Source organism: Drosophila virilis, chromosome X (genome assembly GCF_030788295.1).
Source record: "Drosophila virilis strain 15010-1051.87 chromosome X, Dvir_AGI_RSII-ME, whole genome shotgun sequence".
NCBI lineage: Eukaryota > Metazoa > Arthropoda > Insecta > Diptera > Drosophilidae > Drosophila > Drosophila virilis.
In genome coordinates this window covers 4,299,949-4,320,436 of record NC_091543.1, presented here as the reverse complement: position 1 = coordinate 4,320,436, position 20,488 = coordinate 4,299,949, and the positions used below count along the sequence as shown (strand labels likewise).

At 43.7% G+C, this 20,488-nt stretch overlaps 2 protein-coding genes across 3 annotated transcripts; one reads left to right on the top strand and one right to left on the bottom strand.

Moving 5' to 3' along the window:
- Positions 1-20: 20 nt before the first annotated feature.
- Positions 21-668, bottom strand: mRpS14 (mitochondrial ribosomal protein S14). Its single transcript, XM_002057961.4, has 2 exons — positions 509-668; positions 21-446 (listed from the first exon to the last, which is right to left on the bottom strand). The coding sequence occupies exons 1-2, from the start codon at positions 569-571 to the stop codon at positions 123-125; spliced, it is 387 nt and encodes a 128-aa protein (XP_002057997.1). The 5' UTR covers positions 572-668; the 3' UTR covers positions 21-122.
- A 36-nt stretch (positions 669-704) lies between these two features.
- Naa15-16 (N-alpha-acetyltransferase 15/16) lies at positions 705-5,465 on the top strand. Of its 2 annotated transcripts, XM_015169572.3 has the most exons (8): positions 705-790; positions 866-987; positions 1,333-1,474; positions 1,969-2,457; positions 2,524-3,311; positions 3,489-3,916; positions 4,001-4,656; positions 4,727-5,465. In XM_015169572.3, the coding sequence occupies exons 3-8, from the start codon at positions 1,418-1,420 to the stop codon at positions 5,009-5,011; spliced, it is 2,703 nt and encodes a 900-aa protein (XP_015025058.1). In that variant the 5' UTR covers positions 705-790; positions 866-987; positions 1,333-1,417; the 3' UTR covers positions 5,012-5,465. The 2 variants fall into 2 exon arrangements, with proteins under 2 accessions (XP_015025058.1, XP_002057998.1); XM_002057962.4 differs by lacking the exons at positions 705-790; positions 866-987 and having other exon boundaries at positions 1,146-1,474.
- Positions 5,466-20,488: the final 15,023 nt, after the last annotated feature.

The following is a 20,488-nucleotide window of genomic DNA, read 5'->3' as shown; positions in this document are numbered from 1 at the left end:
GTTATCGATAGGCGATAGACTTTTCTTTTTGAGAATCAGCTGTGCCAGCCAATACTCAATTACACTTGGTTTATTATTGTATTATTGGTTTTAACAGGGCTAAATGAAAGTACACACTTATTCTACCACATGGCACGCTGCACACCCGACAGCTTATTGTAGTCCGCCAAGTGGCGCCACACAATGCGGCTGAGTCGATATTTGTGGACAACGCCGCGCGGCCGTGACGTAAGTGCGCAACGTTCTCGCACACGCACCAATGAGGAATCTCTGGGAAATGCGGCTATCTCGGCATCGGCAACCTCGCGCAGCTCAATTGGCAGTATATCGTTCTTTCGCAGCGAATTGACCCGCAAACGCTCCTTGGCATGCTCGCTGACACATTTGCGTCGCTTGACATCGCGTATCATCCGCCAGTCGGCATATTTTGTGCGCACTTGCTGCAACTGCGGAGATAATGTTGTTATAACTGTAATGTGCAATTGCTATTAGTTTGTGTTAGACTTACGCCGCAGCCGGCGATTTGCACACTTTGGCAAACGTAGCTTCCAAGCCTGGCCAAGGAGTTCATTTTTTTTGACCAAACTGACCAAGTTGCTTAGAAGTTGCTCTTATCGATAGATTATGAAGCGATATTTCGATATTTTTCAACCTACATATCGCTGTGACAGCTGATTTTCGTGTAAATTGTGTGAATGTCAGTTTAGGGTGAGCATATTTAATATGAATTTTAGTGTAGTCTGGAATTGAATGTAGCAAAAGAATGTGTGTGGCAACGTTTATGCTTTAAGTATGTAGACTGACAGTACTATACGAACGCATTACATTCATTTTAAGTAATAATTCAAACGTTTTATATAACAAGTGTTGGCCCACTATTGCTGCTTCTTCTAGCCACTGGAGGGTGGCACAGCTGTGATTATTGTGCCTATGTAGACTGAGACAAACCAATAAAAACCCAATACTGACTATAAGACTATTTGAAATGTAAGTATTATTCTTGTTTGTCGGCATAACAGGCATACGCAGACGGAGACGCACACGTGCGGCTTCAGCACAGCGTTGGCGAATATAACTAGTGCAACTTAATAAATCGAATCGTTTCAATTGCCATTCAAATCGATGCGCACACACGTGCTGCATGTGTATATTGCGTTGATGTTTGCTGTCTCACCGTCAAGACGAAATTTTGCTCGTGCTCGCGGTGTATTTTAACCATATAAATTATATATATTTTTAACGCCGTGTGTGTGTGTTATTTTTTTTTGTGCGTGTGCCTGGGCCACAAATTGTATACACACGCCTGTAGTAACTACATTTCAACAATAATAGATCCCCCTCAATAGCAAACGGAAGCATTTTCAATCCGGTGCAAAAGTAGCAGCTGAAGAAGAAGCAGCAGCAGCAAACGTCGAAGATGCCTTCCAGCGATCCACTGCCGCCCAAAGAGGCTGCACTCTTCCGCAAATTACTGGTAAGCCAATAGATCTACATATGTATTTATATAGATATGCATTAAGCCATGCGCATATATACACGGCTAAATCGCCGGCTACATTTCCAACTGCTGCTGTCATATGCGCGCACACACACACACACGCACACGCAGGCACGCACGCACACACACATATAAGTTATCATGTGCTTTTTCGTTGCGCCTATTTTTGGCATTACAGAAAAACAACAACAACAGCAACTCTGGTTATGATTCCAATTAGAATTGGTAATATGTAGTGCTTGGCAGCAGCAGCTTACATCAAACAGTGTTGCCGATGCGAAATTGCAGCTGTTTAACATTGTTTTGGCTACGCTCGTCGCATAACCTCAAAGTTGGTTTGTCTGCGGCGGAGTGCGGCAGGCCGGCGGGCGGGCTTTAAATGCTGATTAACAGGCGTTAGTTCGCTTGCAACCACTTAAATGAATATTTATATAAATGCTTTTTGGTCTGATTATTATATATATATATAGAAATGCTACGAAATGAAGCAGTACAAAAACGGCCTGAAACTGGCCAAGCAGATACTCTCAAATCCCAAGTTCACGGAACATGGCGAAACATTGGCCATGAAGGGCCTAACGCTAAACGGTCTCGGCCGCCGCGAGGAGGCCTACAAGTATGTGCGCTTGGGGCTACGCAACGATCTGCGCTCCCATGTCTGTTGGCATGTTTACGGCCTGCTGCAGCGCAGCGACAAAAAGTATGATGAGGCGATCAAGTGTTATCGCAATGCGCTCAAATGGGAGAAGGACAATTTGCAGATATTGAAGGATCTGTCGCTGTTGCAAATCCAGATGCGCGATCTGGAGGGCTACAAGGAGACGCGCCATCATTTGTTCACGTTGCGACCCTCGCAGCACGCTTCCTGGATTGGTTTCGCCATGAGCTATCACCTGCTGGGCGACTACGAGATGGCCAACAACATTCTGGAGACCTTCAGCCAGTCGCAAACGTCAATTGTAAGTGAATTCCCCAACTGCTATAGCATCTATGCTCATCATCCGTTTTCCCTTTTTCGGTTTTAGGAGGCCCACGACTATCGCCATTCGGAGCTGCTCCTGTACCAGAATCAGATACTCATCGAATCGATGCATCTACAGCAGGCGCTCGACCATCTGAACAAGTATGAGCCGCAAATTGTCGATAAGCTGGCCGTGCGCGAAACGCTTGGCGATTTGTATATTAAACTGAAGCTGGAGGAGAAGGCGATACCCATTTTTGAGTCGCTGATACGCCGCAATCCGGAGAATGTGCTTTACTATGAGCAGTATATGGCCGCACGTCGTGTGTCCGCGCCCAGTGATATTGTGGCCGTTTATCGTGAATTTCAGACAAAATATCCGCGCGCCCTCTGTCCGCGTCGCCTGCCCCTAGACATTGCCAGCGGCGATGAGTTTCGCCAGGTGGCCGATGAGTATCTGCGACGTGGCCTGCGCAAGGGCATACCGCCGCTGTTCGTCAATGTGCGTTCACTGCATCAGGAACCGGATAAGGCGGCCATTATTGAGGCCTTGACGCTGCAGTATTTTGAGAATCTGACGCGTTCCGGCCATTTTTCACGCGAGGATGCGGACGCGGGCGTGCCCGTCGAGCCGGCCTCGGCGCTTGTCTGGACCGCACTCTTTTTGGCCCAGCATTATGATTATATGCGCGACACAGATCGTGCCCTCGAGTACATCAATGTGGCCATTGATCATACGCCAACGCTCATCGAGCTGCTCATAACGAAGGGACGTATTTTCAAGCATGCCGGCGATCCGGTGGAGGCCTACGTTTGGCTCGAGGAGGCGCAAAGCATGGATACGGCAGATCGGTATGGCAACAAATTCTATATCTTATCTAGAAAACTGACAAACTGACGGACAATCTATGCAACTAAAAGTCGAAAGATTCCAAGCAAAAACTTGGACCTAGACTTGGACTTCGCATAGATATTGTGCTCCCCTATATATATATTGTAATACGGCATATTTGCCATGTCTATTTGCAGCTACATCAACTCAAAGTGCGCCAAGTACATGCTGCGCGCAAATATGGTGATTGAGGCGGAGGAGATATGCGCCAAGTTTACCCGTGAGGGCGTCTCGGCCATGGACAATCTGAATGAGATGCAGTGCATGTGGTTCCAAACGGAATGCGCAATGGCTTTTCAGCGGATGGGCCGTTGGGGCGAGGCGCTTAAAAAGTGTCACGAGGTGGATCGTCATTTTGCCGAGATCATTGAGGATCAGTTCGATTTTCATACCTATTGCATGCGCAAGATGACGCTGCGCGCCTACGTGGGCCTGTTGCGTCTCGAGGATGTTCTGCGCCGTCATCCGTTCTACTTTAAGGCGGCCAAGTGCGCCATTGAGGTCTACATACGCCTATATGACAAGCCGCTCAAATCGGAGACGACCATTGAGGAAATTGATATCGGTGGGTTGTTGTCCTGAACACACGCGCAACCAAATAATATATTATATATATATATGTGTGTGATAACCATAATGCAATTTACAGAGAACCTGCCGCCATCGGAGCTGAAGAAGCTGCGCAGTAAACAGCGCAAGGCCAAGAAGAAAGCCGAATTGGAGAGCGCACAGGCGGCGCAGGCTCAGGTGAAACGTGAACAGCATCAGAAATCGAAACAGCAGGCAAATCAGGAAACCGATCCCGATGCCCCACAGCTGGATGAGCTAATACCGGAGAAGCTGGAGCGCACCGATGAGCCGCTGGAGAAGGCAATTGATTTTCTAAAGCCGCTACAGCAATTAGCCAAAGAGCGCATCGATACGCATTTACTGGCCTTTGAGGTTTACAATCGAAAGAATAAGCTATTGCTAATGCTGCAATCGATAAGGCGTGCCCGTGCCTTAAATCCGGCACATCCGGTGCTACATAGCTGTATAATACGCTTTATGAAAGCCCTGGCCAGCGCCCAAAAGCAGCAGCCATTCAATGTGCATGTGCAAAAGGTGCTGGACAAGGCCACCAAAGAACTGATAGGCACCAAGACGCCCCAGCAACTGAACGATGAATTCATTGCCAAGCATCATGCTTCTTCCATACTGCATTTATACGAGGGCGCACGCGGTCTCTACGAGCTGGATGCCAGCAAAAAGGATGCGGCCATTAAGCTCGTCACCAGCTTCAATCTGAGCAAGCTGCGACTGGAGGTGCGTCGCCTCAATATATATAGATATATATGAATATAATTATAAAGTGTATAATGTATATCTCTTGCAGGAGGCGATCAAGATCTATACGGCGTTGCGGGACGGGGATGTGTTCGGTGACAGCGAGAAGGAGGCGGATGAATATAAGCTGATGTGTCAGCAGCGTTTCCAATATGCGCGCATCTTTCGCAATATTGAGGAGCTGGAGGCACAGCTGCAGGAGAAGGAGGCAGCCAAGCTGCGCGCCGAGCAGGAGCAGCAGCAGCTGAATCATTTAGATTCGAATGAGACGTCGGCGTCGCCGCCAGCGTCAACTGTTGCTGCGGCAGCGGCAGCGGCAGCAGCAGCATCTTAGAAGCAATCAGGCATAAAAGACTGCTACAACAACAACAACTACAACTACAACAACAATAATAATAATAACAACAACAACAACAATAATAACAACAGCAAGAACTGCAACAAACCTTACAACACCAACAAGAAGAAGAATAGCAATATGCTTAACTCTATAAAGAACTTCAACAAAAACAACAACAAGAACAACAACAATAATAATAATAACAATAAAAGCAATTACTATTAACAACAACAACAACAACAACAACAACATGAAGCGAAGCGAAGAGGAGAGAAAGAGTAATAGAAAGAGATGCAAGAACAGAGCTGGTAGAATCGTTCAGATTCCCTTTGGGGGTGTCTTCTGAGAAGCTTCATTTGGTTTTTTATGGCAATCAATCAATCAAGCAATAAATCAATCATACACACACACAAACACACACGCACACACACACACACACACACACACACACACACACACACATACACAACACACATACACAACACACACACAACAATACAGATGCCGCGTAGAAATTGTTTGTGCAAGCGAGTCGGCATTATGCTGCATGATGACAGAGATAGCGACAAATAAACACACACACATACACACACATGCATACACAAACACACTCACACATACATACTTCTATATGTATAGTTAAAGAAGCAGACGCAGGAAGGCAACGCAAAAGCTTAAATAAAAAAAAATGAGAGAAAAAAAAAACCAACTAAACAAATCTGTTATAGAACTTTTTACATTTTATAAACAAAAATATTTTGCCCGTTTTTCCTATATTTTTTTTTTATATTTTTTTTTTTTAAATATATATAAATATATATATTAATACGAGCACATTGTATATACATATAACAATTTATAATTATATATTCAAAAATGAATCCAACTAATGTAATAACGGTAACAAAAAAAAAAAAAAAACAAAAAAAGAGAAAATATGTATAAAACCAGAAGAGAAAAAAAAGAGCAGATGAAGAGAACGAAAATAAGAATATCTTCGGCACGCCGAAGTTTTAATACCCTTGTAGACATTTGCCTTTTGCAGATATGTGAGCATGTTGAAGCTTGTAAAATGCCGAGAGTTTGATGAAAATATCTTGGAAAACAGAATATTTTGCCAAACAAAAACTCATATCTCGTCTTATTATTATTACTATCGCTCGAATCGACTTCCAGACTTCTGAGGGATTTGGCTGGTGCATCAGGTTTTTCAATTTGATATATACGTTCAACATTGTTAATGAAAGATGTTAATTGCTAAAATTATAATCGCCCGTTCTATTCAAGAGAAATTGCAGGCTACATTTGATTTCAGCTGCGCTAAAGGCTCGCTAGAGCTTAAAAAATAGTTTGGAATTCGGTTTAAGCCAAAAGTTCAAGCTAAGTCCAAACGATCTCAAATCGTTCGTGAAATAAAGGAATATGCGGATTCAAAACCACGGCCAAGATCGGAAAATGCGTGAAAATCACAAACACAAAGCATGCTCCACAGTTTTCGGCAAATGCGTCCGTTCTGGATCAAGGATTGTAGAAACTTTCTGGCGGAGAGGATTGGCCCTCAAATTCCCTATGCCAGGCTGATTTTTTCCATTAGTCCCATGTTCGACCAGAAATTTGGACAGAGGAGGCTGTGAGCTCCTGCTCAGGAATAGATAACGTGCCAGCCCCCATTAAGATTATTTGCCAATAATGTGCTCTATCACTACTACAAGGATGCGTTCGCCTATACCGAGGACCATATGCTCATCCATAAGGTCTATTGCTCTAATATCTTTTTGGACAGCCATCCCCAGGATTTGATGGAGCATCTTGAGCGGTACGGCCGGGTCCTGCACTTGGAGCTCAGCGATGAGTATACGTTGGGGCGTGGCTCTACCACATCCGCCTTGGTGCACTTTGAGCGGGCCCAGAATGCGGCAAATGTCCTGCGCCGCGGCATGCACATGATCAATGGCAGCGAGGTGTTTGTCCAGGGCGCCGACAGTTGGCTGCAGCCGACAGCGAACCGGGACTATAGGACCATGATACGCAAGAAAAGTTTCCTAATCAAGAACTTAACTTTGTACCGATCGTTCATATAGGATATATATGATATGCTGGTCCGATATTGATCTCTTATACACATATATGTGCATATATCCTGTATAAGAAAGCGCAATTATCTGTTGACTATGCAGCCTAAAATTAAATGTAAATTTAAAAGCCTGCGCTTGCTGCTGCCTGCGGGGGGCGGGGGGAGGGTTTAAGGTCGAGGGAGCAGCTGCAGAAGAAAAGCATTTAAAATATATGAAACACTAAACGATTCGCACACGTGCCCAAAATATGAAACAAAAATACAAAATATAATGCGAGACTGTCCGAGGGGAACTGCATGCGCACCGTGGTGTGCAATGCATTTGCATGGATCGAAATGCGAAATTAGAAACGCAACTGCAGTCAAGTATTTATATATATATATATATTTATCTATATATTTATGCCTATATTTATGCCTATATATGGGCCTGTATATATGCCTTTATTTACGTCTATATTTATGCCTATATATATGCCTATATTTATGTGTAGTTCAGGTGTGAAGTATGGGAAGTACACATTGCAAATCATATTCAGACCACGGTGCAATTGCTGCATGGCTTGTAAATTATATAGTCGGTTGTCTGCGCGACAAGCGGCAAGTGCCACTCGCCTGCGGTGACTGCGACAGAGTCAGTTTCCACCAGCTGCATTCTCCAGCTCCAAGTCCGACTCCGGCTCCAACTCTGTCTCCGGCCAAAGCTTTATCGGCTTTGAGCGCCTGACAATTGTTGCCACAAGCAACGGGCATATGCGGCCAGCTCAGGCGTTGTTTACAAAAACTATCTGTGATAGCTATAAATGTATCTCAGAAAAAGAGCCCATGCATTACGAAAGTATCTATAAGATACAAATCTATCAAGTTCCAAAAGTATCTGTAGCATAAAAAACCATTTGAGAGTATCCGTAAGATACGATTGAGATATATAAGCATCCTTAAGATACAAAAGTATCTACGAGATAAAACGTAGCTAAAAGATACTCAAGCATCTGAGAAATAAAATTATGTGCAACATAAAAGGTGAATGTGGAACACGAAAGTATCTACAAGCCAGAATAGTATTCACAAGTGTCCGTAGGATCAAAAGTATCTGTAAGATGCTGACGTGTCTATAAGATACAGAAAAGTCAGTTGCTTTCTGAAAGTAACCAATTCAGGGTATATAGGGTATGCAGTGCGTCCATCATTGAGATGACTTGCGGCACTGCCGCTTTTTTTCGTCCTGCATGCGGTTGTTTTTTTGTCTTTCGAGCTTTTAATCATTTTTAAACAACAACTCAAGTGGCGCGTCTGCACACACAAGTGTTAATGCGAGCGAGTGTGCGTGTGTGTGTTTGTGTATATGTGTGTGTGTGTGTGTCAAAAGCCAAAGAGCAGCTGCATGTATGCAAGTGCCACTCAACACACAAAACACACTCACACCCACACCCACACCTACACCCACACAAGCGCAGGCGGTAGGAAAGTTACAAGGAAAAAAAAGTGTTGCATACCCAAAAGGGGCCGCCGTTGACGTCGCTGTCGCTGTCGCAGTCGCAGTCGCAGTCGGCGCACGCCGTCGACGCCCGCCGGCACACAAAAGCACTTGAGAATTTATTTTTAACGCATAAAGTGCAATGAGTGGCCGTCTGACCGACCAAGCAATGTTGAAGCAGCTCGTTCAGCTGGACCCAAACCCCAGCCCAAGCCCCCCGCCCTGCCCTGCCACGCCGCCCAGCTGGCTGGCTCTTAGCCTCTGTCTGCTTAGCAGCCGCTGCGGCAATTTTCCATAATTTTGCCTAATTGACGGCGCCATTCGACAGCATTTCACTCTTTAAAACGAAACTAAATGAAAAGAACAAAAAGCAAACGCGCTGCGCTAGTTCTTAAACATGGGCACGGCTTGGAACTTGATTGAAGAGTATAATCATATTTTGCTTAAGTTTTTATTTGAAATTCAATTTAAATTAAGATGTTGCTTACATTTTTATCATTGTTGCCTCGAGGGTCGGACAATATTTGCTTTAGGTTGAAAGCTGTCCGCGCCACCTGAGACCCGGCCTGGATGGCATTAAAAACATTGTTGGCGCCATGTCACAAAGCCAAAACAAGTAAGAGGTTCTTGTCGGTAGCTGCCGACGAGGGGATACCCTGAACACTCTTCTTCCAACATTAAATGCAAATATATACTCTATTTTAGAAGCAACATATCATGTTTCGTGACTTTAGCTCTTTTTTAATTAAAAAATTGCCAAAAAAACAGGATATCGATACCGATTTTTATCGATTGCTTGGAAACGGAGTAAGTTATCGATTATCGGAAACAAACTCGATCTGCGCAGGCACTAGGAGCACATACATCTAAATTATTTCAAGTCTATAGCTCTTATATGTTCTGAGATCCTTGCGTTCATACATACGGACGGACGGACAGACGGACATGGCTAGATCGACTCGGCTATTGATGCTGATCAGGAATATATATACTTCATGGGGTCGGAGATGGTTCCTTCTGCCTGTTACATACTTTTGGATTTTGCACAAATACAATATACCCTTATGCCCATTTTTAATGGGTTCAGGGTATAATGATGGCATCCTCTCCGAAGCATATTAATTAACAAGTCAAAGTGCGCCAGCTTGAACGGGCCGACCAGAAGATACCCATTGAAAAGTATACTCGCTTCCTTCGCTCAGTGGAAAACTGATTCTTGAATAGCTGTCGCTTATTTGAAACAAACTTGATCAGCCAAACGGCCAGAAACTACAGTAAAAACTCTTTTGGGCGGACTGCTTCAATTTCTACAGGGTAGTATAATGGAAACGCAGCTTTGAACCGGCAGGGTTCGAACCCGATTTGCAGCTTAAAAGCGGCAACTGGCGCTGCACCAAAATGCCAGACGATTTGCTTGTTGCAGAAGCAACTGCAGTTGTTGTTTTTGTTGTTGTTATGTTTCGCAATAAAGTTGTAAATCTATGAAATGTGCACTATAAAAACTCTGGCAACTCTGGCAACTATTGCTGCTGCCGTTCGCTGTTGTTGTTTTTGTTGTTGTTCGTTTTCATTTTGGGAGCGCAACACGAAAAGTTACGCTAGTTTATGAAAAAGTCTTTGAGCTGTCAAACTGTCCAATTTGTAGATAAAGTTGCGACGCGCCACACCCGCCGCCCGACCAGCCCCCCCTTCCACCCTCCGGCGGCTGCTGCTACTTGAGCTCTCTTTCAGTTTGCCTTTGTTGCCCATCATCATCTGCTGCTGCTGCTGTTGCTGCTGCCAGTGCTGCCAGCGCTGTTGCTGCTTTTTCTTGTTATTTTTGAGCATTGCTTTTTTTTTTTTGCATACCCTGTACCCACTGAGAATGAGTATAAAGGGCGAGCAAGCATCTCCGACTCCATAGAATAATTATATTCCGAGTCGAGTTTCTTTCGATAGGCGATAACTTGCCCCGCTTCCAAGCAATCGATAAGTATCGATATCGAAAACGCTTCGGGGTCTATAGCTACAGCTATAATAGTATGTGCAGATGAATTATCTTTCGACCTCCTCCTCCTAGAAGAAGGTTCGTGGCATACCCTAGTCGGGCACATCCGATTAGAGCCTTCATACTGTTTACTAAAAATGTTTTAAAAACAGGGTATAATGTTTTTGTGAGCATGCAGGTAACAAGCCAAAGGCAGCGGCTCCTTACCGAAAGGGTTTGTAGATATCCTTATAAAATATATTATTATATCTCAGTAGATATTCTAATATATTATATATAATTATATCTCATATGTTTTTCATATTATATTATGTATGTTTCTCTCGAAAATATCGATTGTGACGAATAGTTTTTAGATTCTCGTCTAGTTCAAAGAATGTATTTCCATAGATAGAACGGAGCTGTAGGCAGCTAGAGCTAGGGTATGTGCTGGTAGGGCATGCCCGACTATTATTTTTGTTATTGCGCTTTTTTGTGTTGCGCTTAAAGTTTGCGTCTTTAAGGCGAAATATAAAAGTTTTGGGGCAACATGTTGTCAAAAAGGACGAAGCATGCTTTTAGGCGTGCGACCTTTCCACTCGCACACACACACACACACACACACACACACACACACACACACACAGAGACACACACACAGTTGCACAGAATCATATGGTAACGGTAACATTCTGGCAAAGCTTGTCGAAAAGTTGATTTCAATATAAGTTTTACATTTTGTCCTTTAAGTTGCATCTAATGAGGCATATCGAGCGACTGGCTGAAGGGACGGGGCTAGGGGATGCCTTGGTTCTGGCCTGGTTGTATGGGGCATGGGGTATGGGGCTTACTCTAATAGCTGTTACCCATTAAACTCTCAAACTTGATTAAACGCGTCGGGGGCCAGCTATTAAAAGTTTTCTGACTTGATCCGAGTAGTTTGCCAAGTGTCGAGATTATTGGTGAATAAAATTTGTTGACGCAAATTGATTGGTCGAATACCCTCTAACCGGCAAAGGGCATCTTTGGCTCTTCTATGATGTCAAGCTAATCGGAATCAAGAAAACAAACTAGCAACAAGAAGAAAGAATGCGCTGGTCTCAGATGCGGCTTCTGGAAAACGTTTTCTTATTCGTTTGCAATGTCAAAGAAATAAAGCCCTTGGGCTTATGTCAAAATTGAGAGCCACAGCTTTAGCAAAGCTTCAACATAGCTCTGACATGGCTATAACATATCGTTGACATAGCTTTAACATAGCTGTTAACATAGCTTTTACATATTTTAAGCATATCTTAACCTATGTTCAACAAGGTCTTCACAGCAGAGCGCTAACATAGCGTTAATTAAGGGGGGAGAGATTAACAGAGTGAGAACAGAATTAGGGTCATAACGACTGTTAATACTCTTTGGCAAAGAGTTTTGCGCAAAAAAGTTCGTATTTAGCTCAAGTTTTGCAAAGCATTTTCAATAAGTTGGCAGCAACAATTTTCGGTTTTCGGCCAAACTTGTGCTGCTTCTTCTTCTTCTGCTTCCACAACTTTAATAATTTGCGCAGTGCCCGCAAAAGTAGGCAACACTAAGATTGCAAGCTCTACCATTGCGAGTGCACTATGGAATATGGAGGCTTTGTTTTCTGCCAAAAATTCTTCACCAAAAGAGCTTTCTAAATGGTAAATTTAACATCGCATTTCCAGATTAAAGTTATGCTAAATTTCAGACATGTTAACATAGCCAGCAGCTGTTAAGGCAATAGCTGTTCAGTTTTTAACAGCAAAATCTTCTACAAAAGGTGTCCAAATTTTCCACTGTGCAGTGGGCAAGAAAGTGTGATAGAGAGAGGGGGAGAGAGAGGAAGAGAGGAAGAGATTGAGTGCTTCGGCATATTCTGTTACTTTGCGGCTCGCTGTTGTTGTTGCTTAACTTGTGTAAATACTTGGCTCGAGTAAATATTAACGCTTTGCATGTAGTCCGATCTTTAGATGCTCTGCTCTGCTCTGCATTCCACACACACATTTACTATGCCCTGTTCACAGGAAGCAACAGGGCGTATTGGCTTTTCATGCTAGTTAACCTGCTGATGATCGCATCTTAAGGGCGAGCACGTTTTGAACTTGACTTAAGAAATGATATATATATTTTCTTATCTCTCTCAATAGTTACTCTCGATTTTAGTATATCGATAAATATCGATTATTAGAAATGGTCTTTGAGCTAAAAGGTCAAAAAGTATTAGAGCCATATACACAGCTCAAGAATCCTTTCCTTGCGTATATCTTCTCCTCATTTCTAAAGGTAAAGTCTTGCACATAAGTTGATGTGCCTAAAATATGCCCAGAAACTTTCATAAAGATCGCACTATAATGCAAGGATTCCATACAGGGTGTCCTTTAAAGGAAAGAACTTTCAGATCAACAACAAAACTCTTACTTGTTGCGGTATATACACATACATATACCTTTACAGATATCTACTAATGCACACAGACCGCAGTCACCCTGTGCACAGGGCGTGTCGAGCCGTGCAGCTGCTACTGCTGCTGCTTCTGCTGTGCATTAAATGGCCGTCGCCCGGCGGCGCTTCTATGGCTGCATTGCCAAATTATAAGCAGTAAACTTTGATTATCATGCACACACACACACATATACGCGCGCACACACCTAACACACACACACACACACACACTTAACACACACACACGTACTCGGGGCGTGGCAGTCGTAAAATTTGTGTCATGCAAAATATGGATTTCCAAATGAATTTATGCGCGTTTGTATCGCTGCGGTTGCTGCCGGCAGCTTCTTGTTCCCCTCCATCCCTCCTCCACCCGATCCACCTAGCAACTTAACAGTCACCCCCGCCCCTCCTGCTAAGCACACCCTTGCGTAGCTAAATTTTGGTAAAATTTCTCTTCATTCGTTTGGGGCTTTGCGAGCCCTTGGTAATATTTTAAAGCTTGCTTTGCGTATTTATTAAAATTGCGTAATGTGCTATTATTGTTCCAGCCACGCCCCCTCCTTTCCCAACCCCATTCATTCTGTTATGAGTCGGTTTTCCGGTTCACCGGCTATCGAGGTAAGCCAAATCCGAAATCGTTTTTGTATACCCAGCCCAGCCCAGCCCAGCGTGGCCTCGCTCGTCAGGCGCTGTCAGTCGGTCAGTCAAAGTCATATAATCCTTGTGTTCAATCAAAAGGATCAAACTGAATTGTTGCGACAGGCACCGGCTCCGGCTCCAGCTCCAGCTCCGGTGCCGTCAGAGGCCCGGGCACCTGTCCATTCAAGTAGCCACACTTTAATGCCTAAGCTGAAGCATTCGACAAAAATTAACAGGAGAATATATAATGAAGTGTTTGCACTAATCGACTGATTGACCGACTGACTGACTGATTGACTGGCTGACTAATTGATTGAATGACTGGTTGACTGACTGCCGGACAGTCTCAAACAGATGAAGTCAGCCAGATTTTGCGAGGTACTTGATCAACAAAAAGAGCTTGTCTTTTGACTGTGTAAAAAGAAGATAGGAATCGGCCCTATGAGACTCTAATATTAATATATGTTGCGAATGTTGAAAATGTGAAATATGTATATGTATATAATCATCAATAATGTTTTGATTTCGAGTCGAACCCGATTTTGTAGAAAAACGTGATGTAACCTCTTGCCATTTTGTCGATTTGGGTCAAAATTTAGATTTTAATTCTGTTGATGCCAATCGATAGTACTGATCCTTACGAGTCCAAAATGGTATAAAAATCTGACCTTATTTGGCCGATATATTTAAAATAATCATGAAAAAAGGTCGAATTTAGAAACGAGTCGTTTTTTGGTCAACAAATTTTTTGAACCCATCGATTTTGTTTGTTTAAATGTCAATAAATAGTAGGTATCCGTACGAATACAAAAAGGCATCAAATATAAAAATCAGACAATGTTCACCCGAGATATTCCAAAAAAATTATCAATAAAGTTTTGATTTCGAGTCGAAAAAAGGTTGCCTTTACGAGCGAATCGGTTTTTAGTCTACAGCATTTTTTTTAACAAAACTATGTTTAATTTGCCTTGAATGCCAATTGATGGTAGGGATCCGTACGCATTCAAAAATGTATAGCATTTTTAAATCAGACATTATTTACCCGAGATATTGAAAAAATCATCGAAGAAGTTTTGATTATCGCAAAACCTGGATTTTGAAAAACAACGTGAAGATTTGGAAGGTCATATCGCGGAAGTTATGTCGTTTTGGAACGTCATATCTCCATGCGGAGTTCTGTCGTTTTGGAACGTCATATCTCCATGCGGGGTTATGTCGTTTTGGAACGTCATATCTCCGCGCGGAGTTATGTCGTTTTGGAACGTCTTATCTCCGCGCGGAGTTATGTCGTTTTGGAACGTCATATCTCCGCGCGGAGCTATGTCGTTTTGGAACGTCATATCTCCGCGCGGAGCTATTACCCGAGATATTAAAAAAATCATCGAAAAAGTTTCGATTATCGCAAAACCTCGATTTTGAAAAACAACGTGATGATTTTATGCAAGGTCATATCGCTGGAGTTATGTCGTCTTGGAACGTCATATCTCCACGCGGAGTTATGTCGTTTTGGAAGGTCATATCTCCGCGCGGAGTTATGTCGTTTTGGAACGTCATATCTCCGCGCGGAGCTGATTTTCGAGCCGAACTCGCTGGAGTTATGTCGTCTTGGAACGTCATATCTCCGCGCGGAGTTATGTCGTCTTGGAACGTCATATCTCCACGCGGAGTTATGTCGTTTTGGAACGTTATATCTCCACGCGGAGCTATTACCCGAGATATTGAAAAAATCATCGAACAAGTTTCGATTATCGCAAAAACCTCGATTTTGAAAAACAACGTGATGATTTTATGGAAGGTCATATCGCTGAAGTTATGTCGTTTTGGAACGTCATATCTCCACGCGAAGTTATGTCGTTTTGGAACGTCATATCTCCACGCGGAGTAATGTCGTTTTGGAATGTCATATCTCCACGCGGAGTTATGTCGTTTTGGAACGTCATATCTCCACGCGGAGTAATGTCGTTTTGGAACGTCATATCTCCGCGCGGAGTTATGTCGTTTTGGAACGTCATATCTCCACGCGGAGTTATGTCGTTTTGGAACGTCATATCTCCACGCGGAGTAATGTCGTTTTGGAACGTCATATCTCCGCGCGGAGTTATGTCGTTTTGGAACGTCATATCTCCGCGCGGAGCTATTACCCGAGATATCAAAAAAATCATCGAAAAAGTTTCGATTATCGCAAAAACCTCGATTTTGAAAAACAACGTGATGATTTTATGGAAGGTCATATCGCTGGAGTTATGTCGTTTTGGAAGGTCATATCTCCGCGCGGAGTTATGTCGTTTTGGAACGTCATATCTCCGCGCGGAGCTGATTTTCGAGCCGAACTCGCTGGAGTTATGTCGTCTTGGAACGTCATATCTCCGCGCGGAGTTATGTCGTCTTGGAACGTCATATCTCCACGCGGAGTTATGTCTTTTTGGAACGTCATATCTCAATGCGGAGTTCTGTCGTCTTGGAACGTCATATCTCCACGCGGAGTTATGTCGTTTTGGAACGTCATATCTCCATGCGGTGTTCTGTCGTCTTGGAACGTCATATCTCCACGCGGAGTTATGTCGTTTTGGAACGTCATATCTCCGCGCGGAGTTATGTCGTTTTGGAACGTCATATCTCCGCGCGGAGCTATTACCCGAGATATCAAAAAAATCATCGAAAAAGTTTCGATTATCGCAAAAACCTCGATTTTGAAAAACAACGTGATGATTTTATGGAAGGTCATATCGCTGGAGCTATGTCGTTTTGGAACGTCATATCTCCACGCGGAGTTATGTCGTTTTGGAACGTCATATCTCCGCGCGGAGTTATGTCGTTTTGGAACGTCATATCTCCGCGCGGAGCTATTACCCGAGATATTAAAAAAATCATCGAAAAAGTTTAGATTATCGCAAAAACCTCGATTTTGAAAAACAACGTGATGATTTTATGGAAGGTCATATCGCTGGAGTTATGTCGTTTTGGAACGTCATATCTCCACGCGGAGTTATGTCGTTTTGGAACGTCATATCTCCACGCGGAGTTATGTCGTTTTGGAACGTCATATCTCCGCGCGGAGTTGATTTTCGAGCCGAACTCGCTGGAGTAATGTCGTCTTGGAACGTCATATCTCCGCGCGGAGTTATGTCGTTTTGGAACGTCATATCTCCGCGCGGAGTTATGTCGTTTTGGAACGTCATATCTCCGCGCGGAGCTATTACCCGAGATATTAAAAAAATCATCGAAAAAGTTTCGATTATCGCAAAAACCTCGATTTTGAAAAACAACGTGATGATTTTATGGAAGGTCATATCGCGGGAGCTATGCCGTTTTGAAACGTCCTATCTCCACGCGGAGTTATGTCGTTTTGAAAGGTCATATCTCCGCGCGGAGTTATGTCGTTTTGGAACGTCATATCTCCGCGCGGAGTTGATTTTCGAGCCGAACTCGCTGGAGTTATGTCGTCTTGGAACGTCATATCTCCACGCGGAGTTATGTCGTCTTGGAACGTCATATCTCCACGCGGAGTTATGTCGTCTTGGAACGTCATATCTCCACGCAGAGTTATGTCGTTTTGGAACGTCATATCTCCGCGCGGAGTTATTACCCGAGATATTAAAAAAATCATCGAACAAGTTTCGATTATCGCAAAAACCTCGATTTTGAAAAACAACGTGATGATTTTATGGAAGGTCATATCGCTGGAGTTATGCCGTTTTGGAACGTCATATCTCCACGCGGAGTTATGTCGTTTTGGAACGTCATATCTCCGCGCGGAGTTATGTCGTTTTGGAACGTCATATCTCCGCGCGGAGCTATTACCCGAGATATTAAAAAAGTCATCGAAAAAGTTTTGATTATCGCAAAACCTGGATTTTGAAAAACAACGTGATGATTTTATGGAATGTCATATCGCTGGAGCTATGTCGTTTTGGAACGTCATATCTCCGCGCGGAGTTTATTTTCGAGCCGAACTCGCTGGAGTTATGTCGTCTTGGAACGTCATATCTCCGCGCGGAGTTATGTCGTTTTGGAACGTCATATCTCCGCGCGGAGTTATGTCGTTTTGGAACGTCATATCTCCGCGCGGAGCTATTACCCGAGATATTAAAAAAATCATCGAAAAAGTTTCGATTATCGCAAAAACCTCGATTTTGAAAAACAACGTGATGATTTTATGGAAGGTCATATCGCTGGAGTTATGCCGTTTTGGAACGTCATATCTCCACGCGGAGTTATGTCGTTTTGGAACGTCATATCTCCGCGCGGAGTTGATTTTCGAGCCGAACTCGCTGGAGTTATGTCGTCTTGGAACGTCATATCTCCACGCGGAGTTATGTCGTTTTGGGACGTCATATCTCCGCGCGGAGCTATGTCGTTTTGGAACGTCATATGTCCGCGCGGAGCTATTACCCGAGATATTAAAAAAATCATCGAAAAAGTTTCGATTATCGCAAAAACCTCGATTTTGAAAAACAACGTGATGATTTTATGGAAGGTCATATCGCTGGAGCTATGTCGTTTTGGAACGTCATATCTCCACGCGAAGTTATGTCGTTTTGGAACGTCATATCTCCGCGCGGAGTAATGTCGTTTTGGAACGTCATATCTCCGCGCGGAGCTATTACCCGAGATATTAAAAAAATCATCGAAAAAGTTTCGATTATCGCAAAAACCTCGATTTTGAAAAACAACGTGATGATTTTATGGAAGGTCATATCGCGGGAGCTATGTCGTTTTGGAACGTCATATCTCCACGCGAGGTAATGTCGTTTTGGAAGGTCATATCTCCGCGCGGAGCTATGTCGTTTTGGAACGTCATATCTCCGCGCGGAGCTATTACCCGAGATATTAAAAAAATCATCGAACAAGTTTCGATTATCGCAAAAACCTCGATATTGAAAAACAACGTGATGATTTTATGGAAGGTCATATCGCTGGAGGTATGTCGTTTTGGAACGTCATATCTCCATGCGGAGTTCTGTCGCCTTGGAACGTCATATCTCCACGCGGAGTTATTTCGTCTTGGAACGTCATATCTCCACGCGGAGTTATGTCGTTTTGGAACGTCATATTTCCACGCGGAGTTATGTCGTTTTGGAACGTCATATCTCCGCGCGGAGCTATGTCGTTTTGGAACGTCATATCTCCGCGCGGAGCTATTACCCGAGATATTAAAAAAATCATCGAAAAAGTTTCGATTATCGCAAAAACCTCGATTTTGAAAAACAACGTGATGATTTTATGGAAGGTCATATCGCGGGAGCTATGTCGTTTTGGAACGTCATATCTCCACGCGAGGTAATGTCGTTTTGGAAGGTCATATCTCCGCGCGGAGCTATGTCGTTTTGGAACGTCATATCTCCGCGCGGAGTTGATTTTCGAGCCGAACTCGCTGGAGTTATGTCGTCTTGGAACGTCATATCTCCACGCGGAGTTATGTCGTTTTGGAACGTCATATCTCCGCGCGGAGTTATGTCGTTTTGGAACGTCATATCTCCGCGCGGAGCTATTACCCGAGATATTAAAAAAATCATCGAACAAGTTTCGATTATCGCAAAAACCTCGATTTTGAAAAACAACGTGATGATTTTATGGAAGGTCATATCGCTGGAGCTATGTCGTTTTGGAACGTCATATCTCCGCGCGGAGTAATGTCATTTTGGAACGTCATATCTCCGCGCGGAGTTTTTTTTCGAGCCGAACTCGCTGGAGTTATGTCGTCTTGGAACGTCATATCTCCGCGCGGAGTTATGTCGTTTTGGAACGTCATATCTCCGCGCGGAGCTATTACCCGAGATATTAAAAAAGTCATCGAAAAATTTTCGATTATCGCAAAACCTGGATTTTGAAAAACAACGTGATGATTTTATGGAAGGTCATATCGCTGGAGTTATATCGTTTTGGAACGTCATATCTCCACGCGGAGTTATGTCGTTTTGGAACGTCATATCTCCGCGCGGAGCTATTACCCGAGATATTAAAAAAACCATCGAAAAAGTTTCGATTATCGCAAAAACCTCGATATTGAAAAACAAGGTGATGATATTATGGAAGGTCATATCGCTGGAGGTATGTGGTCTTGGAACGTCATATCTCCGCGCGGAGTTATGTCGTCTTGGAACGTCATATCTCCACGCGGAGTTATGTCGTTTTGGAACGTCATATCTCCATGCGGAGTTCTGTCGCCTTGGAACGTCATATCTCCACGCGGAGTTATTTCGTCTTGGAACGTCATATCTCCACGCGGAGTTATGTCGTTTTGGAACGTCATATTTCCACGCGGAGTTATGTCGTTTTGGAACGTCATATCTCCGCGCGGAGTTTATTTTCGAGCCGAACTCGCTGGAGCTATGTCGTCTTGGAACGTCATATCTCCGCGCGGAGTTATGTCGTTTTGGAACGTCATATCTCCGCGCGGAGTTATGTCGTTTTGGAACGTCATATCTCCGCGCGGAGCTATTACCCGAGATATTAAAAAAATCATCGAACAAGTTTCGATTATCGCAAAAACCTCGATTTTGAAAAACAACGTGATGATTTTATGGAAGGTCATATCGCTGGAGTTATGTCGTTTTGGAACGTCATATCTCCACGCGAGGTAATGTCGTTTTGGAAGGTCATATCTCCGCGCGGAGTTATGTCGTTTTGGAACGTCATATCTCCGCGCGGAGTTGATTTTCGAGCCGAACTCGCTGGAGTTATGTCGTCTTGGAACGTCATATCTCCACGCGGAGTTATGTCGTTTTGGAAGGTCATATCTCCGCGCGGAGTTATGTCGTTTTGGAACGTCATATCTCCGCGCGGAGTTTATTTTCGAGCCGAACTCGCTGGAGTTATGTCGTCTTGGAACGTCATATCTCCGCGCGGAGTTATGTCGTT